Source organism: Crocodylus siamensis, chromosome 9 (assembly GCF_052110815.1).
Source record: "Crocodylus siamensis isolate JL-2025a chromosome 9, ASM5211081v1, whole genome shotgun sequence".
Classification (NCBI taxonomy): domain Eukaryota; kingdom Metazoa; phylum Chordata; order Crocodylia; family Crocodylidae; genus Crocodylus; species Crocodylus siamensis.
In genome coordinates, this window is record NC_143403.1 from 3,814,871 (window position 1) to 3,842,798 (window position 27,928).

General features: G+C 55.1%; 1 protein-coding gene across 2 annotated transcripts; it reads left to right on the forward strand.

Moving 5' to 3' along the window:
• Window positions 1-24,278, forward strand: LOC149857055 (meckelin-like). Of its 2 annotated transcripts, XM_090063506.1 has the most exons (24): window positions 1-187; window positions 502-575; window positions 664-729; window positions 1,296-1,396; window positions 2,332-2,422; window positions 2,542-2,619; window positions 3,890-3,955; window positions 4,435-4,579; window positions 8,518-8,635; window positions 9,476-9,566; window positions 10,183-10,239; window positions 10,884-10,982; window positions 12,314-12,412; window positions 13,520-13,618; window positions 14,289-14,391; window positions 16,202-16,332; window positions 17,325-17,465; window positions 17,937-18,017; window positions 19,159-19,275; window positions 19,584-19,700; window positions 21,462-21,557; window positions 21,672-21,774; window positions 22,195-22,337; window positions 22,907-24,278. In XM_090063506.1, the coding sequence occupies exons 1-24, from the start codon at window positions 1-3 to the stop codon at window positions 22,985-22,987; spliced, it is 2,484 nt and encodes an 827-aa protein (XP_089919632.1). In that variant the 3' UTR covers window positions 22,988-24,278. The 2 variants fall into 2 exon arrangements, with proteins under 2 accessions (XP_089919632.1, XP_089919631.1); XM_090063505.1 differs by lacking the exons at window positions 1-187; window positions 502-575; window positions 664-729; ... (1 more) ...; window positions 2,332-2,422; window positions 2,542-2,619 and having other exon boundaries at window positions 3,094-3,955; window positions 4,440-4,579.
• The last annotated feature ends 3,650 nt before the right edge of the window (window positions 24,279-27,928 follow it).

The following is a 27,928-nucleotide window of genomic DNA, read 5'->3' on the forward strand; positions in this document are numbered from 1 at the left end:
ATGCCTCCCTCAGGAGGGTCCCCCTTGCTCTGGACCTGGCTGCTGCATGCTCTGTACTGCTCTGGCCCTGCTAGGACCAGCCCTGGCCCCTCTTCCCCGGCAGGACGCTGCAGCCCCAGCGAATACCTGAGCACCCAGACTCAGCGCTGCAGCCCCTGCGGGAAGCACGAGGTGAAAAGCCCTGAAGGTGAGTTGGTGCTGGGTGTCAGTGCAAGGGGCCGTCCTCAGCCCAGCACCCCAGCACGATGGAGAAGGGTGCAAGTTGGGTCTATATGCACGGGTGAGCCGTATGAGAGCTCCCAGCCCCGCCGCGCTTGCTCGGTGTCTGCACGTCTGCTCCTCTACACTGGAGACCCTACAGACCTATGGGGCTAGCAGCTCTGATGCCCCGTCTGCGGTCAGGCTGTATATCTGAACAACCTTGGGCAGTGCCAGAACTGATCCCAAGGACCCTTGGCTATGCCACCACCTTCCTTCACCTTCTTCTCCTCTCCTTCCTAGGCCTGAGGTGCATCTGTGCTGCCGGGCTGACCGGGACAGGCCAGGCCCACCCTGCGGGGGACTGCAAAGCTTGTGTAGGTCCACGTCCTGGCTCTAGGCCACCTTTCCCCCTCCTTGCATCACCGAGGCCTTTCTGCATCCAGGCTGTTTTCTCCCCCGCAGAGTCCCCGGCAGACTGCCTCGCTCTGGGAGTCTGCCTTCTTGGACAGCAGCTTTTTGGCTTGCAATGTAAGTACCACGGCCACCTTCTCACCATGCTGCGGTGTTGGGGGTGGATGGGGTGGTGTGCTGCCTTTTAAACATAAGAAGCTAAGAGGAAAGGCTGTGAAAGGATGCGGGATGGGGGAGCGAAGAAGGGTAGCCATACTCTGCTTTCCCCCATGCGGACGCTTCACAGCATCGTGCAGTGTGTTTCTCGCCTTGTGCTGCTTGGAGGGGTGCAGGGATTTGCTTTTGAAAATGCATTTTAAAAACCAAATGCGTCTGGCAGGGAGGTAAAGATAGCTCATTATAACTCAGGCCCCAGCTCATTCGAGGAGCTAGGGACATGATATTAGCCACAGGGCTCCCAGGTGTGCCACCGGCTGGAGAGTGGGGCTCGTTCGCCCGGCTAGCGCTTACCGAGGCTTGGGGTGGGTTTTTGACTGATTTGCCTCCACCAGGATAAAGGAAAGAGAAACCGCTCTCCCCCATGCAAGGCACCGACTCGACCAGCATCTACACTGGGGCTTGCTCCCGTGGGACTCGAGCGGTGTTTTCTTGGTGCTGCCCTGCTTTATTTTCTTCTTCCCTAGAGCTCCTGCAACCTCACAGCCTGCCAGCTCCTCGCCAACACGGTTATTTTGAACGCCTTCTCCTTGGAAACCTGGGCCTTCGACCTGTACACAAAGGCTAAGTGAGTCTCTCCCCTTCTGCAGGACCCAGAGGGAAGGTGCTGCAGCAGTAGGGGCCAGGGCTGTGCAGGGAGCAGGCAAGGGAGTCTGAGGGAACTGGGCTTATTAATCTGGCTCCCCAGAGAGGTGGTGGCATCTCCATCCTTGGAGGTTTTCAAGACCCGGGTAGATAAAGCCTCGGCTGGGATGACGTAGCTGGAGCTGGCGCTGCTTGGAGCAGATCCCCTCCATGCTCTGATTCTCCTTGGCTGCCATAAAGTGGGCCTAAATCCCTGAGCTATGCGGGAGATGCACACGATGGGCATCCCTGCCCTAATTGCCCATGCTAAACTTCTCTCCTGTTACACTGCACACGCCAATAAGCCTGACTTGGGCTTCAAAGGCACCACCGCTGGGGTGCGAAGAGCCCATTTAGCTTCCACTGCTTGTAGAGGAGCGTGCCAGCAAGGATGAGGGCAGGTGCCAAAGCAGAGACGGATGCCTAGCTGCAGGGAAGTCAGTAGTTCACTCTGCACAGCCCTCGTGGCCTGTGGTTGCTGCTGACTCCCTGTAAATTCAGAATGGTCCCCAGGGGGGAAAGGACAGGTCCCAAAGGGACCCAGGAGATTAGGACAGCGGTGCTCAGCTTAGCTTGATCTGGAGCCTCCTTCCAAGCCCCCAAACTGCTCCGTGACTCCTGGTCCACGGGATGATTTGCACTCAGTGTCCAGCTTGGGGGGTGTTTGCAACCCAGTGGGAAGGCAGGTGGGGAAGGGTCTTGGCCTGAGAGACACTGGTGTAAAAGCTCTTTTCTGTGGGTGATGTAGGACGCCGCAGAGCTCTGATTATCCAGGCAGCCTGGGGGACACAGAGCGCTCGAGAGAGCCATGGCCGTGCATAATGTGGACGAAGCCTCGCCTGCTTCCCTTGCAGAAATACAGCCAGATTTTCTTTTCAGAGGCCAAAACCTTCCCGAGCTGTTTTACCGCAGACCCGAGACGCCTCCGGGAAGGGCAGTTCTCCAGTTCCTCTCCTGGAAGGGCTCGAAGGCAAGTCACGGCAGAGACGTGCATGGGCATCCGAGCCAGAAATAATGGGCAGGTCCTTTATCACCCTACCCCATCGCTGTCCGGACACGTTTCAGAGCTTCTTTCCATGTTCGCAGCAGATCAGCCTTAAGGTTGTGAAGTACGACGTCCGAGGACACTTCCTAGGCTGGGAGGATGTGAAGGGTGGCACGTTGCAGGTTGGTTCGTTTTGTCGCCTCCAGGACCTCCTGGTGCACCCAGGGCTGGGGGTCTGCTGTGGCGGGGAGGGGAGCTGTATTCGTTTCATCTGCTCCTTCATCTTTATGCATATCTCTCTTTGCATATCTCTCACCCCTGGTACTCATTCTCTCCACATCCGTGCAGATAAGCACCGTCTCCAGCATGCAAGGTGGCTGGAGATCAAGGAGCACTGAACAGGATCAAAAAAACAGGCTGAAGGGAGGTGTCTGGAGCCCTTCTTTATTCAATAGTATCATGAGAGATCTAGAAAGGGGGCAATTACCAGTGTAATTGCAAAGAAATGAATCGGGACAGAGGCATAGCACGTGTGTGGATGCTAATGGTAAAGGCTAATCCAGCAGCTAGCACATGTCAGCCAAGGGCCGGCAAGTTGTAAATGAGACTCGAGCTCCCGATGCGGTTGTGTGACAGCCTGGCAGGGGTGAGGCCTCGCACCCGAGAGGAAATGGGCCATCTCCCCTGAGTCAGAAGCAGGGGCGACGGGTTTCACGCTGCACAAAGGAGGCTCCAGGCATTCGGGTGCCAGCCTAGAGCAAAGGGGACATGGGTTCGAGTCCTTGCTCTGCCACAGGCTGACTGCATGGCCTTTGGCATGTCCCTATGGGTGTGCTTGTGGGGTCATCAGTCACACTGCTTTGGGAGTTGGCCCCTTAGCGGGGAACCCCAGGAATAAGTCTGTGAAGATGCCCAAAAAGCCATTCCTGAGGGCACCAGGATCTGGGGGGGCTCAAGCACAGTGCCAGAGCTGCCCCATAGGGAGCTCTCATTGCCCCATTTCTGGGGCTGTGGAGTGGGAGTGGATGGAGGGGGCTTATTGCTTCAGCAACATGACTTTACCCCTGCAGCATAGACACCCCTTGACCTCTCAGTGCCTCAGTTTCCCCCCTGGAAAGCAGGCTTGATGGTGCTGCCTCGCCGGATAGGAGGACCCGTGCGGGTGAACGGCAGCCGGTGAGGGTGGGTGAAGCAGTACAAGGGCGAGTGAAGCGTACAAGGGTGCATCTGAGCAGAGATGGGATGGAGGGGTGCCCTGCAGGCTCCTGCTGCTTTACACTGTAAAATCACGTCCCAAAGGCAACTCCTCACTGTCTGGGAGGCTCGAGACCACTTAGGGAGAAGCAATAGAGGGGCTCTACTATGGACCCACCCTGCCGGCTCGGGGCAGAGGTGCTTGGGAGACAGGGCTGCGACTCCCTTTTGCAATCCCTTTCCTTCCTTCCCTGTTAGCTCTGCACAGACAGTCAGCGCGTGCTGGATGCCGCCTTCTCCTTCGGCACGTCCTACCATCAGTCTGTAAGTGTGTGCTGGCAGCTCTGTGGCCCTCTCCCCCCCGGCTAGGACTTCCCTGCTGGGGGTCTCGCCCTCCTGCCCCTTCCTACCCTGACGGTGCCAGGCTGCTACTACTGCAGCAGGATAAGCCCTTGCCAGCTCTGAAGGCATCTTTTCCTGCTGCGAAGCAAACAAGCCGGCTCACGCACGTGGGAATCGAGCCGAATCCGCTCGTGCTATTTTAAACGGCAGACGCCGCTGGGTATCCGCGCTGCAGCCCGGGAGCTCTGGGGAGTGCCCGCCTGCTCTGACGCAGTCGCCCCCGGGGACGCGGGGCAGCTGCTTATCCACGGCCTCCCTGCACTCCCAGAATCACCCCTCCAGTTTGAGCTGGGGGAAACTGGTGTCACGCTGGGAGGCGGGGGGCTGTGCCGTGCAAACCGAGGTCCCTGAGGATGCCGGCGCGGCCTCTGCTTTAACAGCCCCCTGCTCTCTTCGCCCAGTGCAGGGTCCAGGTGTCCGACCTGCTGCGGCGCGTCCCGGAGCCCACGCTCTACGAGCTGTTCCTGGAGTTCCCGGATGACCAGGGCAAACCCTGGCTGTGGCCGGTGCCTGTTGTCAATCCCCGGCTCCGGCTGAGCGACCACGGTGAGAGTCCCCCGTGCCCTGTCCTCCCGCTGGAGACAACCCTGGTGCCTTTGCACGGCCCTCGGTCATCCACCCCTGCAGCCAGTCGACGACGAGGCCCAGGCACGCAGGGAAGGGACCCCCAGGTATCCCAGCCGCTGCGCCGGTGCCGATGCTCGGTAGCTGAGTACCTGCTCGTGAATCATGGCAGGGCAACAGGCTGGGCTCCGGCTTTGATGGCGCCTCTCCGCAGGGCTGTTCTTAATGAACAGGAATCCGGCGACTCTGCAAGGAAAGGATGGAGCAGGTGTCGTTTTGCACTATAAAGCGTCTGCGAGGGGGCTGCCCGCCATGTCAATCTGTTCGCAGGGCTTTGCCGAGGCCTTTTATCTCCCAGCGAGGGGGTGGAGGGTCAGGGTTAGAGCCGCAGGGTTTCCTAGCCCTGGGCAGAGGCCAACATGTCCCACGGTGACCTCTATTTTAAGGGCCCGTAGTGTGAGACAGGCTTTTCGCTGGGAGCTTGGTGGAGTGAGGGCTGCCTGGACAGCAGACCCGCGGCGCCTTCTGCAGCGGGCACGGATGCATGATGGGCCCCTACGGCCACGACCCACGCTTGGGCTACTGGCAGTATGAAAGGAGGCAGGCTCCTCTGCATCCCCACAGCAGCTCATCAGTTAATGCTTGCAAAGCACAACAGGGCAGGGGGAAAAAAAAAGCAAGGTTTCCATATAACTCCCCTGCTTGGAGCCCTGCCGGGCATGCGGTAATTGCAAGGCCAGCAGCCGGCGATGTCAGCCTTCATCAGCGAAAGCTCGGCAGACGGGATGCAGAGCCAATAGCTCCCTCCTCCCACCCTGCCAGCCGGCCTCTCTGCTGCTGGGGGCACCCCGAGGATGAAAAGGGACATTGTCCCGGGTTCTTCATTTATCATCGGCAGGGAGCGATGTGCTTTGGGAACAGGATGGAGCAGACCACGCTCCACGCCTTCCCGTGGCTTCTTGGCGGCCTCTCCTGATCAGGCAGGGCCGTGCGAGGGCTCCGGACCATCCTCGGCACGTAGGGGGATAGTTACTTACTTGTGAGGCCCGTGTTAGTCCCCTAATCTGAGCTGGACGCTGCTCAGAGATGACTGTCATTATGAGGGAAGGGGAAGGAGAATAGGCAGCGAGGCTTGCATGGGGTGAGAAAGCGCAGTTAAAACGGGCGTGAGAATAGCACGGGGGGTGCATTTCCTCGGTATGCCAGGCTCCCCTGCACAGGGTTAAGCTGACTTCTCCCCAGCCGGGCCCGCAGGTAGGTGCCTTACGGTAACCCGAGGCCAGCGGTTCTCAAACTCTGGCAGATTGCGCACCATCCATTTAAAATGATGCAACCTTAAGTACCACCGGCAAGTTTTTGTCGTATAAAGTAATTATACTAAATCTGTTAATGTGTACCACTGGCAGGTTGTCTGCATATCGCTGGTGCTGCGCGTACTACAGCCTGGGAACCGCTGTCCTAGGCTGAAGCTCCGGCCGAGGCTCGGGTAGCATCTCTCTGACTCGGATGGGCGGACTCGACGGTTTAAGGACTTTGATTAGGTCCCAGTGGGCTTGAGTCTGTGTGTGGAAGTCCACTGTGGGCAAAATCTGCCACTTACTTGGTAGCACAGAGCAGAGCCAAGACCGGTCACGTCCAGGGCGGGGTAACGTGGGGGAGAAGAGGGTGCAATTCAGCTCTTGAGGGCTGGACACAGGCTGGTCCCCACGCTTCACCCCAAGGCTATACTTTCAGCTGCACAAATCCCCAGAGCTTTCATCCTGGGGAGAAACGTGCCCTGGACGCCTGCTCTGAGAGAACATGCTGAGGCTGAATTAGCTCCGAGCTGCCCTTGCTGCATGTACGCAGCCGAGCCGTTGTCTCGGTTCCTGTCCCAGGTTGGTGCCGTGCAACAAGGACCCCCTCCAGCGCGCTCCCTGCATGCACAGTCCTGCAGCCCCGGCTCCGTGGCCTTGCTTTTCATCCTCCTCACAGATCGGTCCCTGCCGAATCCTCCTGCTTCGCGTAACAAGTGATGGAGAGCCAGCAGTGAGCATGTTCCACCCCATTATCCCTTAGCGTTTTAAAAATGCAGTCATGAATCTTAAAACCTTTAGTGGCTGGAAATAGATGTCGAAAGCCCACGTGTGCCCCTGGACTGGGGAGCTGGCTCGTGTTGTGTGGGAGATTTGTCTCCCGCTGGCTCCGGCTTTATCTGCCGTGAGAACGATGCTGTCGGTAAAATTCCCATCCCTGTGTAATGAAGCCTTAGACCGTTCTCCTGGAAAAAAACCTTTCAATCAGAATTTCCTGTACCCAAAAACGTGCGTGCAGTCGGGCACCTCATTTGCATACACAATTACCAGATGCCAATTGGGTATTTACACATGCAAATGCCCGTAATGCTCCTAGTGTCGCCTGCACAAATTAGCTGTACAATTATGCGTGCCGGGCCGTGATTGCCTTTTTTTTTTGGTGGAAAATCAGGCGTTGGAATTAGACGAGTTGGTTTCACTTTGCAGTTTCTCAGACAAGAGCATTTTGGATTAATCAAGCCTCTTTGATCACTTTTTTCCTGCTCCTACTTTACAGACAGGACACTTTTGTTAAGTGATTTTCCTGGAGGCGCTGACAACCAGTGCATTGGCTGTAAGGCTTGCTGTGATGAGAGCCAAGTCTAACACTGACTTGCTGTGAAAGCTTTGGAAAGTCCCTCGGCTCCAGGGTGTATGACTTAGGCTTAAAGAATGGCCTATTTATCATCCATAATGCTGCTGCCTAATCACTTGCATGTACAGCTAGTATATGTGCTCATACAGTTGGCATAAAAATATGCACACGGTTTAGCCATATATATGCACAGGGAGTTTTATATGTGCATTGTGATTTGCAGTGAATAGACCGCTGTGCTTTTAATGTCCAAAAGTTCGAGCACCCGGCTTAGCATCCTGGAGGTGCTGCTGTAGCTACAAGCTGCAGAATATAAGGTGCTTTATTTATCAAAGTGCAGCCTTAAATAAGACGGCTGAAGCCACTGGTGTAGGTAAGAGGCCTGCCATGTGGGCCAGCATTGAAGGCACGGTGAACATAGAGTAAAATGAGGGATTAATTGCCGTCAGCAGATTTAACACACAGAAATTAAGCTGAGATTCCCATGTGCACATTCAACTTACACTTTCAAGTATCTCCCAGAAGCGATGTGTGCTGTCAGGCCAGCGAGGGTCAGGGCTGGGGCACCTCCTCCTTGCCCCAGCTTTGTGAGCCGAGCTGCTTGGAGAAGGCAACGCTTGCCTTAGGGAAGGGAGAAGCAATCTGCACTCATTTTGGCCAACTTGTCCTTTTATTGTGTGCAAATGCAACATTTTTTTTCACCCGAAACTTTCCCTTGTGGTAGAAAATCGTGAATTTCCAGCCAGAAGTTGCCCTTTGCATAATGTCTGGCCCTTCCATATTGCAGGGTCCCTTTTCAGTCTGCACAGGAGGAGCTTCCGCAGGAACAGCCCAAACCTGATCCTGCAAATGGGGCAGCATGCAGAAATCCAGCCCAGCAAGGACCTCAAGGGTCTGGTAGAGGCAGAATATGCTGCTCTTCACTGTATAATTTGATTCCTTCCAGTGGTTTTGCTGGGGGCTGCTCTGCTGAATAGCTCTGTGCATCTGCTAAAGGGTGTGTGTGCGAGAGAGAGATGGAGGATTGCTGGCGGAGGCCCCACTGCCTCCCCTACTGTATATTAACAGGCTGTCGGGGAGGCTGTACAGGTTGTGAGTGGCCGCGGGCTGTGCGAGTTGTAGGCTCTCATCCAGCCTAAGGGCATGTGGCGCCTGGATAACAAGCCACTCAGCGCTCATAAAATTCGCAGCCTTTCTCTGCTCCCGTCTCCTGCGTGGCTGCCTTCAGCTCCTAAAAGCACCTGAACTTCTGCTCTGTGTGTTTCTTCCAGCCGGCTTGAATTCACAGCCTCTGAGACGCTTCTTCCTTGTCGACGGGCTCTCGGGCAGAACAGGGAACCTGGCCAACCCGCCAGCATCTGTTACGCTGGCAGTGGATCTGCTCCTCAGGTAGAGAGCAAGAGGAGCCTGCAGCAGGCAGGTGCTGGATCAGCCTTTTCGGCTGCCATCTGGGTGCATGTACACGACACGAGATTTCCCGTTTATGCCGCCGCAACTGTGTTTGCACTTCTGTGTCTCTCCCTCCCTGTGTCTGTTAGCAAGCAGGCACGCTGCAGATGCTTTTCCAGGAGAGGACGGTACAGCTTGGTGGCAGGCGGGTACAACCAAGACGCAAGGGATGAGGAGCTGGGAGGGAGGGAGGCAGACAGTGGATCAATCTTTTTTCTCCAGTGCAAGGGAGAGACGGCAACTTGCAGCAACCTTGCTTCCTGTCAAAGTTTAATTAAAATGCATTGTGCAACTCCAGTTAGGGGGTTAAAATAGCACTGGCCTTCTCAGATACAGGGGCATATAGCTCTAGCCCCTGGGGGAGTTTGCAAGGGGCTGGTCTGCGTTTGCTGGATTTTGGACCAGAATTGGGCTCCTCTTGTGATTTCATGATGCCCACGGGACAGAGACGCAGATGCAGCTCCTCTCTCTGGACAGCAGCTCAGCTCCACTGGCGTGACTGCATTCCCATCTACCCTGGGCCTGCCTTTACCCACCCAGCCATCCTCCCCGAGGACATCACGTTCTCCACATCTCCACCTGCCTTAGTGCTGAGATTCCCCATCCTTGGCGTGAAAAGCATTCCTGCTCCCCAACACGTGCAGCACAATTAACTCTCTTCCCTCTGCTCGCTTCCTGCCGAGGTTTAATTAAAATGCATTGTGCAGCTCCAATTAGATGCTCTGTCCCCCGGATAACCCCTCTCTGGTTTCTTTCCCTCCTTACCACTGGCTCGCCCAGCATTTACCTCCCAACCAGTAGCCCTGGAGACCAGCCTCCTTTCCTGTTGACAGTGAAGTACGCAAGGCAAGAGAGCACAGCAATAACGCAGGCAAGTGCGGGGCACGGCAGGGTCCCCTTGGCGGGCGCTGCTGCAGGCGGGGGGAGAGCGAACGAGGCATAATGTGAAACGAAGCAGCTGAAACAACAAGACCTGCTTGACTTTCCTTTGAGCTCCCCAGCGCTCAGCAGCTGTTGCTGCAGCAGGTGATAATTAGAGATGGGAGCCAGCTCTGGATGTTGTCAGGGTTGAGGCTGAGTTCAGATTTCGCCTCTTCTCCCCTCCCCGAGCCCAGGAAGGGAGGCAGGGAGGGCAGCCAGCTTGTCCTGCGTGCCATGCAGGGCACGGGCAGCTGGGGCAAGGGGCTCTGGCATGCCGCAGCAGGCCGACGCAGGACACCTGAGCTGCAGCTCTGCGAGGGGTCGTCTGCCCCGGGTGGAGGGGGTGGCCCTGGGAGGAGCGGCAGTGTCTGATATCAGCCAGGGACATTAGTGGACTTGAGACGCCAGGCCACCGACTCCATCCCTGGAGCCTTGCATCTCAAGTCTCTCTCGGAAAGCGTTGACCGAAGTTCCCAGGTCACAGTCCACCCGGATGCTCTGCTGCCCATGGGTTTTTCTCACCCCCGTTGCACTCATGCCTTCTCCCTGCTTCTTGGCCCCTGCAGGTGTCCTTTGCTGTGGCCTACAGCCAGATCCCAGAGGCATCCCAACAAGTCACCGTTGTGAGTCAAACAGTTTTCACCCTCTGCACTGGGTCGCTGAGGGATGTCCAGAGGTGGGAAATGCCCAGCAAAGGCAGGAAGGCTAGTCCAGGGCATGGGAGGGAGGACGCTGAAGGTGGCGGGCCTTACCAAGCTGCATGTGGTCAGTGTTAAGGGAACGCAGAAGAGCCCGTGAAGGGACCTGGCTAGGATGGGAAGGACTTGTTGACAGCATCTCCCAATGCTCTCAAATCCGGCTGGCATGTTGCAGATCCAGAAAGGTGGTGGAGAAACCACTTTGGAGGCATCTCCCTAGCTGCTTAGGAGACCCTGCAGATGTCAGCTTGGACAGTCAACATTTCTCCACCAAAAGTTTAGCTGAAAAAGTCCCAACCAGCAATGCAAAGGACTCAGAGCAGGCTGGACTGGCAAACCCTGCAGGGGACTTAGGGGCAGAAAGGATCATTAGGACCCTCTGAGTTCCCGCAGGGCTTCGCTGGGGTGGCCCTGGGGTTCGGGTGTGTAACTGCCGCGGCACAAGACCTGGGTGCGAGTGCATCCTCTTAGGTTAGATGAACGCTTAGCCACTTAGCAGGGAGTTGGACTAGATGCGTCCTCCTGAGGTCCCTTCCAGTGCTGCGGTGCCTCCTTGCTTTCTCCGACAGATAGCGCTCGCAGTCCTGGGGTCGCTGGCAGCCTTGTATGCCTTGCTGAAGACCAGCAGCTGGGTGCGGAGGTCTCGCCTTCAGAACATAGGCCTTGTGGTAAGGAGACTGAACGTGCTGCATCCATGCCTGCACACCGCTTCCTGCTGCCTCCTGAACGGGGCAGGCAGGCACGTGACGGCACGTGACTGCTCTGCAAATCCTCGTCTCCCTTGCTGTGTCCCAGCTGAGTTATCTCAGTGCCGTCTTTCGGGGGTTTCCTCAGTCCTTGCTGCGCTGTGGAGCTCTGGAAAGCTGAAGCCAAGCTACCCCTGGCTTGGGGGGATGTGCCCACATCTGTCACTTCCCCCAGCGAGTGAACCCCACTCAAAGTGCCCTTTCTTTCTCAGCCCTCCATGAACTAGTGGTGTCTGAACATCAAACCTCAGCGGGTACAACCCCCACCTTCCACCATCAGGCATAGCGCTGCCAAGATACAGTATTGCTGCATCCAGATGCAATGCTTTGCTGGATTGCACTGCACTCCAGCAATGCAATGCAAGCCAGCTGCATTGGTCCAGATGCAGCTTTGCTGGCAGCAGGACCCTTCTGTGGGCTCATCTAGTGTCCTTTGGGGGGACATTACGGATGCACCAGTTGACAAACTCCGTCTGCTGGTGTATGCTGTAGCTCCACGAGAGGGCAATGCTGCCCTAGCTACGCCAGCTCAGGCTCGGTGATGGGGATCCTCTGTTCTAGCCAAACACCACGATTTGTGTCCTCCCCTCCTTTCCCCTCAGCTCTCTGGAGGCTTACTCCTGCCTCCTTGCTTCCCCTGCCCCTCTGCATGCTGCCTGAGGCCTCTTCAGCTTGTGATTCACAGGACAGAGCACAGAGGCAGGAGGAGCTAAGAGCTGCACAGAGGAACAGGGGACCCAGCAAAAGTCAGAGTGCCAGGGCATTGGGGGCTGGTTATTTTCCCCCTCTGATTTTGCCCACAGGCCCAGGCCCGCTGGGATCTGGGGAGGGGTAAGGCCAGGCTTGCAGGCAGGTTGTGGGCTGGCTTGCTAATCCCCCAGTTCATCGTGAGCTCCTCAGATGGAAAGCATTGGAGGGAGAGGGACAGAGAGGAAATGCCCCTGTCTTATTCTGGGAAAGAGCTGCCCACACTGCCTCTCCGCCGAGCCGTCAGCTGCTCCCAGGGCCCCTGATTCACCTGCTCTGCGCTGATGTCAGTGAGACATCTGAGCCTCTTGGTGCTGACAGGCGCTGTCTTTTACACCAGGACTGGAATTGGCCCATTCTCTGTTAAGCTCCCTGGGTTTCTCCTGGGAGGAAAGAGGATGTAGCTTATAGCCTAGCATCTGACCCAAAGGCCAGGATCAAACTAACACATGCGGCGTGGTTTTCCCTTCTCGCGATTACTGCCCTGCTTCTTTCTCCTTCCGTAGGTCATTATCAAGTTCTTTGCCTTCTTTGCTGGGTCTTTAGCCAACGCCTTCTTCGGGGTCACCCTGGGAATTGGGATTTACTGGCTCATTGCTTTCAAGGTGAATAATAGCTGTGTTTCTTATGTGGGTTGCGTGGCCAGGTTATCCCAGAGCAACAGACTGCAGGCTGCTATTGCAGGGAGAATAGGCGCTAGTTTGAGGAAAGGGCCCCGCAGGGATATTCAGGTATCCAGGTATGCCTGGATCTTGGGGACACAGGACACGGCTGTCAGCATGGCTTATACTGGTGCACAGTTCCTACAGCTTTTTGTGGGGTACTTCCCCCCCCAGAGCAGAGTGACTCACCTCATAAAGGCAGATTGCACTGGGGTAAGCCTGCAGCAGGTGAAGTTGCACTTACACTTAGACCACACTAAGAACACTTAAATCGTGAGCGTCTGCGTGTTAAAGCTCGTTAACTCCTGCGAAGTACTCTTTGCATAGCTCAGTGTTACGCCACTTCAGGTGAGGGTTAACTCTGGGCCGTGCTACCTAGCTCGTGTTAGGGTAACTTCAGTCGGCTCCATGAAATGAGCAATCTGCAGTGCTCTTGCATCCCAGGATGCACTGCTCCTGCCCCCCCTCCAGACAGAGCAGGCATTGAGCCCAGGTGTCGTGACCTCTAGCCATGCCCCTAGTCACCTGCCCTCTAGTGGCAGGTCAGAGCCGTGCAGGGAAGAAACGGCAGTAACCCTAACGTGTGACTGCTCACGGCATGTCCTTACGTAACGTTTCACAGATCGAGTCTGGTCTGTGTGTATTGTGTAACCTCACCCTCGCACGTCTGCATTTGTGTAATCCCTGACCCCCAGGGATAAGAGGAATCTCTCGCCGGGGCAGGAGCAACCAGATGTCTGAGGGTTAGAGCAAGGTCTGAAAAAAGCAATGAAAGAGCATCTATCTCACTGCTCTGGGGAGATCAGGGGAGCCGTGGGATGGTTCCCTGAGGCAAGTGTCAGAAAACTGACTGCGTGGGTTATTTAAAATCTGCCAAAGCACGGGGGAGCCGATTGCAAAGACATTCAGCCAAGTTGCACCGGAGCAGTTCTCTGTCAGTGCGTGGCGCGCAGTCCCCAGAGGGCAGCCACAATCTGCAGGAAATGACCAGGCTGGATATATATATTTTTGCACCCTCTTCTCTGACGGCATCTATATCTGTCTCCCCAGGGCCAGCAGTTTTCGGCAGTGGGGGTCACCCTGCCTCCAGCCGGCAGTCAGCTGGAAACCAGCTTCATTATCTACCTGTCCTGTGCTTTTGGGTTGAAGGTACTTATGACAGGGAGGAGTGGGGATGGGTTTTCCTAGGCTTATGGCTGCGGGGATGGGTTTTTCTATGGCAGTACTGATCCTACTAGGGAGGAAGGCCAAAATCCTGGGGGAATACCATTGCTGTGGGTTTCCAGCCTGTCTGAAGCCAAATGCGCTGGAACACTTCTGGGGGAAAACCCCCTCCTGTTATGAGCTTAAAGAAGAGCTCTCTGCTTTGGAGAGGCTCAGCTGGGGCTGCGACGCCTGTAGGATTCCCGGCCGCGGTTCTCACCAGTTATCTCCAAACAAACAATCACATCTGGCTTGCGGCTGATGGCAGCTCACCAGGCCCCTTGCTGGTGCCCGGGGCGGATCAGATGAGCTCGTAACCCTGAAGCCACTGCTTGTTAGGTCAATGAAATTGGTTTGGGGGCTGGGGCACACGACTTATGAGGTGAAGCTGAGGGAACTGGGGTTATTTAGTCTGCAGAAGAAAAGACTGAGGGGGGATTTAATTGCAGCCTTCAGCTCCCTGACGAGGGGAGCAGGTAGAGATGGAGCAGGTCAAGGAGTCTCCAAGTTGGCATGTGCTAGCTCCAGCACAGGGGGTGCCGGGGTGCTCCGTGTGTCCGTATCCCTCTCAGCCAGGGGGTAATGGACCCACCTCTTCTGTCTGCCTTTGCTGCAGGCTCTGGACCTGCTCCACCTCCTGATCACCCAGCTAACCATCTCCATCTCCCTGATAGACTGGGAGAGGCCCAGGGAGAAGCCAGCACTCCGAGCAGCCCCAGGTCAGCTGCAGCTCTTCGCTTGCTCTGCTCTCTAAATCCTCCTGAAACATTGGTGCCCGCTGTGCATTCTCCCATGCACACTTATACATGCGTGTGCACACACACGCACATGCATATGCACTCATGTACACGCAGGCATATGTTCCCATGTGCACATGCATGCATGTGTAGACACATGTGTGAATACACACATGCATGCCCATGCACACACAGTGCTCTAGCTTGTCACCAGGTAATTTCTGCTCCTTTTTAGAGAACAAAGTGCTTGATGATGTTATATAATGTGCATGTTCCAGCAGTATAAATGGGACCCTCTTCGGTCCTGCTTTGCTTAGCCACCGAGGAAGGCAAGAGAGAGACTTAAGTCTAGGGAGACGGGGAGGCTGGGACTCCTGGCTCTGCACATGGTTTGTTGTGCTGTCTCGGCCAGGTCAGGACCTCCTCCATAAGCACCATGCTCACACTCACACGTGCCAAAGCTCAGGCAGACCACGCAGCACATTTTGTTTAGCCACATGCATGTGCCCTGAGCCACTGCCACGTTCTCCACCACAGACAGGTGCTTGGTTGCATGTTCAGGGCCTCTCTAGCTGAATCCACATCCTTGTTTTGGGGCATGGACACGTGCTGAGGAGGAGTGAGTGAGAGGGGCTCACCACAGGTACACCTGAAGAGGTTGTGAGCCCCTCCATTTCCACGTGCCCAGCTTAGACACCCTGTTGAAACTCTGACCCCATGGGAAATGAGCCAGTGGTGTCTGTAGGACCAAGATTTCACCCTGGTGGTTGCATTTTCAAGACACTTGAGTGCACACAGCTCCCATTGACTTTGGCTGGAAACTCATGAAAAGAAAGCAGGAGATCCTGTCAAATGCACAAAAGTGATTTAGAGAAGAGAGACCGAGGCTGAGGGGGGGATTGAATAGCAGCCTTCAGCTCCCTGCAAGGTGGCTGCAAAGAGGATGGAGCTGGGCTGTTCTCCGTGGGGGCAGATGGCAGGACAAGGAGCAATGGGGAGTTGAGGTTGGATATTAGAAAAACTTTCTGATGAGGAGGGTAGTAAAGCACTGGAACAGAGGTGGTGGGATCGCCATCCTTGGAGGTTTTGAAGACCCAGGCAGACAAAACCTTGTCTGGCAGGAAGCAGTTAGGGCTGGTGCTGCTTTGAGCATGGGATTGGACTAGGTGTGACCTCCCGAGGTCCCTTCAACTCTCATTTTCTACAATTCTATAATTTAGATACATGGTCTAGTTCACTACAAGGAGGGCTTGCACCCCTAAGTGACCTGGGTGCCTTTGGAAATCCCACCCGGGGTGTCAAGATTCAAGCTCCCATAAATGAAACCCATGTCAAATACCGGGCTTGTGCCCCGTGTAGAGACATGCTTGCTTTTTTAGCTGCTGGGGTGAAATTTTCAACCAGCTTCCAAATGAGCTTTCACTGTTTTACATGCACAATTTTAATTTTAGCATTCATAAAAAAAAAAAAGGGAGAAAAAGCCCCACAAGCCTTTCCTGCTCGGTAGATGTGGACTGCGACATCCCCAGTGCTGCTCTGGGTTGGGTTGCCGCTGACTTAGCTGACCAGCGCTTGCAGAGCAATCCCAGCTCCTGGAGGCATCAGTGGTGGTTTGACAGGAAGCTGGTTTGAGAGCCTCCGTCACCTCGGTGCATAAGGGATTTATATCGGGAGGAAAAAATTAATGTAATGGAAATCCGCGTTTAGCTCCGTGCTTTGCCAAGAGCCCTCTGAGCTCGTGCGCGGCGTCGCAATAAAAGGAATGGGAATCAGCATGGGGCTTTCCTCTTAGGAGGCCGGCGGGTCGCTTCCTCTGTGAGCATCTGGAGAACTTTCCTGGTCGCCAACGAGTGGAACGAAATCCAAACGCATCGGAAATTGAATCCGCTGCTTCAGCTGGTGGCGGTGCTGCTTCTCCTGGAGGTACGGGGGAGATGGGAAGGGACACCCGGAGCAAGCGACGTGGCACTGGGTCCCCCGCAATCCTGCGGCTCTCCCGGGCTCACGACCACGGAAACGAGCCATCCCTCGCGTGAGCGCCGCTGTCACCAGCTCCGATGGCACACAAACCGGGTCGGTGAGGCCTGCTTGGGGGATAGCCTGAGCTCTGAGCAAAACTGCCGGCACAATGAGGCGTGTCATAGTCTAATCTGGTCTTTAATGATGCTGCGTGATTTTGCGTGGAGAACTGCGGCAGCTCAGTGCGTTATCCCTGGGGGGCTTGCAGTTATTTGATCCAGTTATTTGATCTCTGCGCACCGGATAAAGAGTCTGCTAGGTCTGGTCTCCGGTGCAGAAAGGAGACAAAGCTGGAACGCAAGCTGTGCAGATGCCGGTTTGGCTGCGTCTGCCCTGGTTAAATGTTTCCTCTGTGGAGACTGGGATTCCCCAGCTTGGGGCTCTGAGTATGGACCCTTCAGAGCCGAGATGCAGAAAAATCCTCTTTCTGGCGAACCCAGAAACAAGCTCTGACTTTCATCCTGCCCTTCCCTGCTTCTCGAGTAACTGGGATTTTGTGCAGCCACACAGGCTTTGCATTCACAAATTAGGCAATTAGCAGAACACCTCATTTGCATGAACAAACATTGAGGGTCTTCTTATTTATTTTTTAATGAGTGCTAAAATTAAAATTGTGAGTGTAAAACAGTGAAAGCTCATTTGGAAGCTGGCTGAAAATTTCACCCCGGCAGCTGAAAAAGCAGGAACGTCTCTATGCAGGACCCATAATCCCAGTATTTGAGTGCCTGACAGGAGAGTTAAAAATTCAGCAATGCTGCCAGGCTTTCTGTAACCTCCCAGGATTTGTCCTGATCCGTGATGATTTATTTGGATGGCCCACAAGGTACCAAGGCTTGTTTTCAGCGCAGCTCAAGGAGGGGTTCAGGGCCACGTTGTGCACTGGTTTCTGTTTCCAGGTCGTGGGCTTGAAGCACTTGGCGTCGCACGACCTGACTGTGAATCTGCACCCTGGCCCCGACTCGTACGTGGCGGCGTGGAGCCCGATCCTTCGGTTTGGGATCTCTGCTTCCCTCTGGATGGCCGTGGCAATTGTGCAGGTGAACGACTGCCTGGCTGGGCACAGGCACATTCACACTCCCGGGCCCGGGCTTTGATTGGGACGGGGCAGGGCACCGCAAGCCTGGAGAGGGTGTGGGTTGTTGGCAGAGGAAAGCACTTAATGTTTTACCTGATGGAAGTGTCTTTAACCAGGCTCCCTGTACTGCCCTGTGAAAGCAAGACAGAGTTTAGCAAAGGACATGCCCAATTATGCAGTTCCTCCCCCAGGCAGGATTTGCTTTCATTCAGCCTAATATTGCTCGCACAAGCATGACCTTGTGCGAGACTTGAACTTGCACCTTTTTAGGCCCAGACACAGAAGGCGTTTGCCAGCGAGCCAGAGCACAAGATAACGCAGGGGTTTCGAAAAAGGAGGGGAAGGAGACTGCTTTTCCTTGCTGCCGGGCCTGGGTTATGTAAGATGTCTGCTGAGTGCGGGCACTGCAGCTGCTTGCTGCTCCTCCTTGCAGATGGTGTTTTCCATCGGCGTCTACGAGCGGTTCGTGGAGGACAAAATCCATCAGTTCGTAGATCTCTGCTCCCTGAGCAACGTGAGTGCTGGGCAGCCGGGCCGGCTCAGGAGCGAGGTCACGAGCTCTGAGCTCGATCTGGCACCGGCGCTGCTCCCATGCAGAACAGCTGAACATCTGGGCTGCTGTGCGGAGAGGGGAATGCTCCAGCTGTCAAAGTCTCAGCCCTCGTCTCCCCAGCACCGGCCTCCCTGGCGAGCCCCGAGCGCTCCCATGGCCTCCTCTCCCTTCCACCTGCCTCCTTCTCACCCTGGCCGCCTTGGGTGTGTGCACAATTTATGCGTGTACCGCATTGTGCCCGCACAGGTTTGCACACCCACCTTGCTGACCTTGTCCACATCCTGCTGGCTTGGCAGGCTTGCTGCTGCTGGTTTGCACCCTTGAGAGTGCCAGTGCTTTTCACGCCAGCCCAGCTGATGGCCTGGCCCCAGACAGATGAGCGCAGGGCCTGGTGAAAACTCCCACCCACTACCTAAGCTTAAGTGCTGCACTTGGCTTCTCCTTATAGCGCATCACGTTGCTTCTCCCAGTGCCTGGAGGCATCCATGCCATGTCCTCCTCCATTCAGGGCAGAAACGAGTCTGTGCTAGGAGCAGATAACTTTCTCTACCCTTCCCCATGCTCCATAACTGCTCTCTTGCCCTTAGCTAACTCACCACCACAGGGAAGATGAAGCTGCCATGAGTCATAGCCTCTGGTGTTGCCTGGGTCTGCTAAAAACATTCCCGGGGGGGTCAGTGTCCCCATGGTGTATGTTTGGGAGGGGGCCTTGCACCTTAGGGCAAAGCATACAGCAGACACTTGGCCTGGCCCTGTAGGACTGTGATTAGTGATTACTTAGGCCAGGGGGTCTCAACCTTGTTAGGCTCCAGATCCCCTGTGGAAAATGCCAGCTTTTAGCTTTCCCTTGTTTTTGACAATGCAAAAGTAATACAGGAAATTCCTTTGTTGCAAAGAGCCCAGAAAGGCACAGCAGCTCAGAAGGTTTTTGATACACTGAGTTCTTGTTCGAAATCTGGGTTTGTCTTGTGAGTCACGTGCAAGTGGTTGCACACCCAATCATGGGAATATTTTGCAGTAACCTTGCAAGGATCTCCCGATCCGGGCACCTCAGTGGAGAATCACTGACCTTGGTGCATGCTCCCATTCTTCCAATGTATAGGTGTCCATCTTCATCCTGATGCACAGATGCTACGGGTTTTACATCCATGGGCGAAGCGTGCACGGCCAGGCTGATGTGGGCATGGACGCCATGTATGCCTGCCTCCGCAGGGAGGAGGTAAGCCAGGCCCCTGGGGCTGCCCTGCTGCTTCTTCTGAAGGTGCTTGTCTACTTGGGGGGGCCACAGCCCTGCTGTAAGCTCTCCCGAGCCTCGGAGGAATTGCTATGGTGTTTCTCATGCTCAGTTCCTCCTCCATTTCTAGTTTCCCTTCCTTCTTCTGCACCCTCCTGGCATCCCCTGCATGCCCCATCTGGAGGCACCTTGCTCCAGATCAGGCTGTGGGTATTTTATCTGGAAGTCCAGCTTGGATGCCAGTCACAAGCATTGTCTTTCCAGGATCATGCCTCCATTTCCCTCCCTGGCAGGAGGATCTGTGCCCTCTGAGAGGCCTGGAGCCCAACTCCGAAATCCAGACCTTCGAGGTGTTCCTCACCGACAGAGTCCGACAGCTGTACGACAAGATAACGCAGCCCTTCATGGAGGTACCTTCCTTTCCTCGGGCTGTGGGGAATCATTCCTGCTGGCTTCTCCCTGCTTCTCTTTGCAGGGCTTGGTGTTTAAATCTGCCAGCTCTCAAGGGGCGTCTGGCAGGCGCAAAAGAAACCTGCATTATTTCCCGACCGGCTGCTCAGGCTGGCAGTGATAATCATCAGAACATTTTCCTACAGAACCAGTCCTCAGACACACGATAAACTCAGCTCTTCCCTGGTTTCAATAATAGCTTGGTATCTCAGCTGTGTCCCTGGTTGCAAAAGAAAATCTCTTTCCTTGCTGCTTTTTATCTCCATCACCATAAAGTATAAACTCAGCGCAGCCGGCTCCCCGAGTGGCCCGACAGAGAAGAGTTCCCAGCTTTCGAGGTAAAGCTAGGGCTGCTTCTAAGAGTGGGGACACCTGGCATGGCCTTCACCCTGTTAGCAAAGTGAAGCAGACACAGCATGCACAGCTGTACACTGGGCCAACTTGTTCTACCCCAGGGCAAAGTTATCCCTCCGAAAGTGTCCCTATACCCAGGTGCAAGTTACCCCAGGGCAAAGTTAGCCCTCCAAAAGTATCCCTATACCCAGGTGCAAGTTACCCCAGGGTAAGGTTAGCCCTCCAAAAGTGTCCCTATATGCAGTACAAGTTACCCCCGGGTAAAATTAGCCCTCTGAAAGTGTCCCTATACCCAGGTGCAAGTTACCCCAGGGCAAAGTTATTCCTCTGAAAGTGTCCCTATACCCAGGGCAAAGTTAGCCCTCCAAAAGTGTCCCTATACCCAGGTGCAAGTTACCCCAGGGTAAAGTTAGCCCTCCAAAAGTGTCCCTATACCCAGTACAAGTTACCCCCGGGCAAAATTAGCCCTCCGAAAGTGTCCCTATACCCAGGTGCAAGTTTCCCTGGTTTATTAGCTGCATGTCCCATCTCCTAGCCAGTTGCATCCCGGGGCGCTCTTTGCTCAGTGCAAACTGGCTTCCCTGCCAGTGACCCAGTGTTATAACAGCCAGTCATGTGTCCTCTCCTTATTGTGGAATAAATTTACTTCAGAGTAAAATGTGAAGTAAATTACCCCATGGTAATTGCATCACATGCCCACACCCTGACTCTCAACCATACTAATTATGGTCCACTAGGCCAGCGACTGCCCACAGTCAGCAACTCCCGTGAGTTGATGCATCGCTGTTTGGCTAGCGGAGCTGTTTCACTGTCATTTGAATTCAGACAGTAACACCAGGGTCACAGGTTTGATTCCTGGTTGGACTAGAGGATCTCTTGAGGTCCCTTCCAGCCTTACTTCTGTATGAGCAAGCACTGTTTCTCTGACCCTTTGTGACCCACAGCAGATGAGCTTTCACCCCAGTGCTAGCTGCACTCCATAAGCTGAACTACAGGCTCCTGAGTCTCCTTGACCCCTCTCTTTGAGGACTAGAAGCCACACAGCTGTGTGTAACTATGTTCACACCAAGGCCTTTTATCACTGACCACTCCCCTCCCCAGGACCTTTCTGCCATGCAAGGTGAAGGCCTTAAAGCAGCAGGTGAAAACAGAGCCATAATTTCACAGATTTCATAGACATTGGGGCTGGAAGGGACCTCGGGACATCATCGAGCCCAGCCCCCTGCCCCAGGGGCAGGAAGGCAGCTGGGGTCAAAGGATCCCAGAAGGGTTATCTCTGCTAGCAAAGTGGAAATTTGAATGAGAAATGCTTTTGCCTCCAAACCAGAGCCCCGAGGTGAGGGGGTTTCTACAAACTCTGCTTGCAGGTCCCCGGAGGCAAGAGGTGCAGGCCCGACGTGCACGAGCAAAGACTCAAGAGCTATTACACCCTGAACCGATTCCTCAGCTCCTTCCTTGAACACGTGAGCTGGTTGTTTTCCTTCCTGAAAGCATCAGCCGTGGCCACGCCGGCGTTTCGCAGGAGCGAGGGGCCGTCAACCAGGGCTCTGCTCACGTCCCGGCATTTCTCCCTGCAGGCTTACAGAGACATGGACTATGTGGTGAAGGACAAGTTCTTCCTGGAGCGGGTCCTGGACATGGAGTTTCAGGAGCTAGGAGACATGTCCGTCCTCTACAACGGTAACGTGCTGCTCTCTGTCCCTGCAAAGGGGAATCCTCCTTGGAGCAGAGGTCCCAGCAGCTGTCCGTGTCCCACCCCGCAGCCTTGCAGGCAGCCAGCCAAGTCAGTGCTCTGGATGCCATCACGTTCATGCAAAAGAAACACGGGTGTGGAAGGTCTCTATTTTCTTAATTAAGGGTGGGTAGAGCCTGTTGGCTTGGAGGCTTTCACTTTCCCGCAACAGCAGGGGTTCTGGTCTGGATTCAGCCCTGCAGAGCCTAAGGTCAGGTCATCAACCTATCTGTACAGCGCCGTGCACCTCTGCAGCATTGACCATCACAGCCCCATGGCAGCCGCCCCTCCCTCAGGGTTTAACATCTGCCCCTTGCCCCTCTTGGTGCAGTGGCCACAGGGCTGTAAGAGGCTTTTCCTGCTTCCAGATGACCGTGCCTTGTTCAGCAGGACTCTCTTCTACAATAACGAGCTGGCCTTGCTGCTCTTTGACACCCTGCTCTTCTCGGTCGTCGATCTGGGGGCGCAGGACTTTGTGCTGGCGGCGATCAGCACCTTCCTCGTGCAGAAGGTAAGGCTGGTGCATCCTCCCTTTGCTGCAAACGTACCCCTGCATTCAAGCATTTGCCTGCATGGTCTCCTGGCCCAGGCCTGAGCACAGGGGGCTTTGGCACATGACTAATGAGGAGAGGCTGAGGAAACTGGGCTTATTTAGTCTGGAAAAGGGAAGACTGAGGGGGGATTTAGTAGTAGCCTTCAACTACCTGCAAGGGGGTTGCAATGAGGATGGAGCTGGTCTGTTCTCAGTGGGGGCAGATGACAGAAGGAGCAATGGGCTCAAGCTGCAGCAAGGGAAGTTGAGGTTGAATATTAAGAAAAACTTTCTCACTAAGAGGGTAGTGAAGCACTGAACAGGTTACTCAGAGAGCTGGTGGACTCTCAATCCTCGGAGATTTTGAAGACCTGGCTAGACAAAACCTCGGCTGGGGTGATGCAGTTGGGGCTGGTCCTGCTTGGAGCAGGGGGTTGGACTAGACGTGACCTCCTGAGATCCCTTCAGCCCTCATTTTCAATGATTTTATACACAGCCGATTTGGGCAGGTTCCAGGGCAAGGCTCCAGGTCTGTGTCCTGTTTGCAGGTGGTGGAGATGGTGCGAAATGCACTGGGGAGAAGAAATCTGGCTGCAAAGACTCTGGTGGAGAAGCGATTCCTGATCTAGACACGACGGTGACTATTCCAGAGCAGGAATGGCGCGTGTGAAGGGCGGGAAGACTTCTCCGGTCTTTTTGATGTCCTCAGCCCATGAGAGAAGCGAGGAGAAGGTGCTCCAACTTTCTCGTCTAGTTTCTCTAGGCAGAGACCCATGCTCCCATCCAGCCTGGGTGACCAAGCCAGCGGTTGTGCTGCCTTCCTACTTCTCCTGGTTTCCCAATTTCCAACCTGAGGATTCCCTGCAAGAGTCTGCTGAGAAAACCCTGCAAGAGTCTCGGTGCTCGTGTCTTTTTAACGGAGAGACTAGGGGCCAGCGAGCCTGGCTCTGTGAAGCAGCCTCCCTTGCTTTCCTGTTTCCCATCAAGAAGCATCTGCAGGGGGGTAGGGGTACACAGATGCCCTGGGCTCTCTCACCCGGGTGTCAAAGCCGCACATCTCATGGGTGGCTTCTGCACCAGTGGGGTTTGCAAGGGCAAATCCAGCAGTGGGGCTCAAGCAGGGATCACCTTCTGCAGCACAGGCACCTGCTTTCCCTCCTCATTCAGACCCCAGCTGTCCCCTCTTCTTCCCTGCAAAGGGGTGGCTCAGGCAGCCTCGAGTTTCTGGACTACAGAGGTCAGCCCCACTACCTGCAGGGATCCAGGGCTAAGTCCCAGGCTGGCGTGTCCCTTCAGGGCCCTTTTCATCTCTGGAGGTGCAAAGGGCCAGGCAGGATCGGGCCCAGCCCCAGCCCCAGCCCCAGGGTTTGATTCTGTTTTGCACAGTGATTATCTCCAGCCTGTCCCCATACCTCCTGCACCGATTGCAGCCCTCCAAACACAAGGCCAGAGGCCAACGTTTCAGCTGCTTCAGGCCTGACCCGGCAATCCTGGGGGACTTTGGTGTCCACCTAAGTTTGAAGGAATGTAGCCTTTCATCGAGCCATAGCAAGACCCACGGGGAAGAGTTCCCCGGCTCCTGAGTGTTGGGCTCTCCAGTCCCCCCCAACCTTGAAAGTCTTGCTCCTTTTTACTGCTCGGGGTGTTCATGCCAGAAAATGCGGTGGAGGTGACAGAGTTCGTTTGCACTGATTCCCAGGGATTTACGCACATGCTTAAACTTAAGTGGGGGTTTAAGTGTTGGCTGGAAGAGGGACACTTTCCTGAACAGGGGCCAAACTGTCTGAGGAGAACAGCCCATCCCAACACAGCTTGGGCTGTGCTGCGAAGATGTCTATTTATGGGATGAATTTTTTTTTTTTCAAAAACCCTGGAAAAGTGGCCAAGAGCTGCAATCGGCAACGGTTTCCCCAGGCTGCAATAAATAGCTCCTGCCTCTCTCCTCGGGTTGAAAAAGGAAGACTTATTTTGTTTGCTGCTTGGAAAAGAGATATATTTTGGGAGAGGAGGGAAAAACCCGTATGCTGGAGTTAGGCCAGCTATGTGTTGTCTCCAAATCCACGAATACACACAACACAGACACGTCCCAATCCTCCCCTGCCAGCTCGTGGATACAGGTAAAAGGTCAAGTCATGAGCTAAGAGATCATGGGGTCTGGCTCTCCTCCCCAAGGGCTGGCAGGGCTCGGCGGGGTTGAGACATCCCTTTACTGATTACTTCACTCAAACCACTTGTTGGTGTAATCACGTAGCCCTTTCTCTTCCCTCCTCTGCTGGACTGCCTCTGTACTCATCTGCCATGCCAGACCATGAAAGCACTTCCCTGCTGCCCCTGTGGACACATTCCCTACTTTGCTCATGGGGAAACTGAGGCAGAGAGGTGAGGGGAGTTGGCAATGGTCCCCTAAATGAGCTGGCGCCAGATACAGGGATAAAAGCCAGGGCTCCTGTTTCCTTTGCAGGTGTTTTCTATTGTGAAGACTTTTTAAAGCAGCGAGGTAAGTAAATGGGCTGGTCCTCTCCAGCACCTCCGCCAGAGCAGCATTGTCTCCAGCAAAGCCCACTCTGCTGCACCGCGTAATCCCCCCACAATAGGTTTCACGCAGCTTATAAACCCCGCAGACACTTGAGCTGGCCTGCGAGAAGATTAAAGGGATGCCTGGCCCCGGAAAAACCCAGGATAGGTAACCGCCCCCAAAGAAAGCGCCTGACCGGCTCCCACCCGCAGGAGAAGAGGGATTTCCCCCAAGCAGAACCACACACCAAGATGGCAGTGCCGCTGGTGGGCAAATCTGGTGGACAGACACTAATCACATCAGGCTGCAGGGTGCCCGGAGACCACGGTGCTGGGCGCAGTAGACGAACCTGAGCAAAGAAGCATCCTAGCTCCAAGGAGCTCAGACTGGAGGCGACAAGTGCAGGTGCTTTGCCAGGAACGATCAGTCAGATCAGAACTGCTCTCAGCAGCAACGGGAGGGCATTTAAACCAGCAAGGTGAGGACTAAACGTAGCAAAACGCTGCCTGTGCAGAACCACAGCCAGAGGCATGTAGGCTGCTCAGCAGCTTATGAGCCTCAGGGCAGTTGCTCTAGGCGAGTGGCCGGGAAAAGCTGAAGACAGCAGGTCAGCATTTCCGCCCGATAATAGCTACATAGGCTATTTGCTTTCTCCATGGGGCTTGCTGCAGGCTAAGGGAAGGCAAGGGCCCGTGCCCTTTCTGTACATGGCTCGTTCCCCAGGGGCCTGGGAGCTATAGCCCTTGTATGCTGGAGCTCATGTATCGCTCATTCATATATAAAATATATACTATTCATAAATATATATATATATATATATATAAAAATAAATAAAAATCATAGATATATAAATATATAAACAAATAAAATTCATATATATACATATAAAAATATATATATAAATAAATAAAATTCATATGTGTGTGTGTGTGTATGTATGTATGTATATGTGTGTGTGTGTGTGTATATCAATGAGTCCAGCCCAGCCTTTCCCCTTCCTTTGGGTGGTTCCCCAGCTAACGAGGCAGGAGTATGGCTTCAGACCCTATTTAAAGCAGGCCTCCTTTCTAGCTGTGCTAGCAGGGGTCGGTGGTAGTGTAAACCCTATGCTTGGAGGTAATTCAACAATCCCCTTCCCCTGTGCCCTATCTCCGGTGACTCTCCCGGTGCTGCGCTGGACGTCCCTGCTAGTGTCCTTGCTATGTCCTGTTCACCCCCTGTGCAAGGACTGGGGTAACACCACAGCTGTGGTTTCCCTTGTGCTCCCTGACTCGGGCTTTCCCAGGCAGCGGCAATGTCCCAGTGAGACCTTGAAGCCTACCGCTAGTTTGCTGGGAGACCTGCGTATCCAAACTGGGAGGGGGGGGCACAGCCTGTAGGACCCAGGTGCCATGCTGATGTGGGGTAGCGCTACGTGTTGTGCTGAAATGCTTCAGTGACTCATTACTGGGGATTTTAATGAGGGGTAACACCTACGATGGCTGTTGTTTGCGGTTTGGCCAAGCTGAATGTCAGGGTAATAATACTTAGCCTTTATATAGCGTTTTGAGCTTTGAATTGCTAATTGACCTTCTCCATCTGTTTGAGAGGCAGGTTGTTTTATCGCTGTGATAACAGGCTTGCCGGGCTAGCCTCACACCTATCGTTGAGTGGTGTCGGAGCAGCTCGTGTGCAAGGGGAAGCTGGTGCCCGGCAAGCCGGGGTGGGAATTGCAGTGGCCGCACAGCCTCTGCGAGGACACTTCTGGCATGCGGTTGGTGTCCCGTCTGCTCTCAATAGCTTGCCACATAGGCAAGACCAAGACTCAAGTGAATCCAGCCCCAGAAAACCCCTGCAAAGCCAGGCTCTCATGTTTATTTGGACTGTAAGCTCCCCGGGGCAGGGGCTGCCAGGATGGGTTTGGAACAGCATCCAGCCCGAAGGGCCCCCGATCTTTGCTTCTAGGGTCGGCCCTAACAAAAGGGATAGCTCACAAGTTGCCGACGAGGCATCCTCTGACCCTGACCTTTGCTGCAACGGGGATGAACTGGCCCCTGCCATGAAATTGCTTTGCAGCCGGTGTCCCACAAAGCCATCAGCTGCAGCCTGCCGTGTGAGCGGCCGCCCTAATCACGGCGCGGGGATTTACCGCGTGAATCCGGCGAGGGCAGGGCTCGGGAGCGCTCTGTGGGAAGCCTGCTGCAATCCCGATATTGCCAGGCCCCGAGAAGAGCAAGCGAGGGCAAAGGGTCAGCTGCTTTGCAGCGGGGAGGGAGCTGTGCCTCTGAGGGACGCAGCTGTAGCTCCTCTTGGGCCGCGAGCGTGGAGGAGAAGTGCCGAGCAGAGGAGGGCACAGTGCTGAGGTCTGCTCCAAGCGCGCCGAGTCCTTGGCAGCTTGCTTTTTCGGTTCAAAAATAGCCTTGGAAGGAGGGAGCGGGGCAGGGGGGAGGAGGTAACTCCGCGGAGATGCAGCTTGTTTGCAACCTGATTTAGATACAGCCTATCTGGCACTTTTGGACGAGCTGAATAACTCAGCGTCCCCCTTGGATGGCAACGCTGGTGTCACGGGCGCACCTCGATTTTGAGGTCTGGGTCAGGATGGCATCCAAGCATGTACCCATCTGTTTTCCTTGTCCCTGCTTCCATGCTTGCAGAAGCCTGAACCGCGGCCTGGGTAGCGGCGCTCTGCCAGCGCCCTGTTTCTGTGGGGTCTGGTCCTGGGTCACCTCCGTGGGTGCTGGGGGACCCCCGAGGTAGTGGCATCCCCCTGCAGCCTTGTCCGTATAGCAGGTTGAAGGCCCTGATGCTGCAAGGGGCTATCCAAAAGCGGCTGGCTCTCCGCGGAGGTGCAAGGTGTGAATGGCGGCTGGTGGCTTGGGGGGGCTGAGGAAACGCGGGTGTGCGGATAGGAGCAGGAGCCGTGGGGGCGAGCAGGCAGCATGGGGCTGGCAGGAGGGGAGCTGCCAAGCCTTGAACTTCATGCTGCGTTTCCTTCTCCTCCTCTCCGCAGGAGCTGAGCCTCGGGGTTGCTTGAAGGATGCCCGGCACAGAGACCACGGGGGCTATGGACATCAGG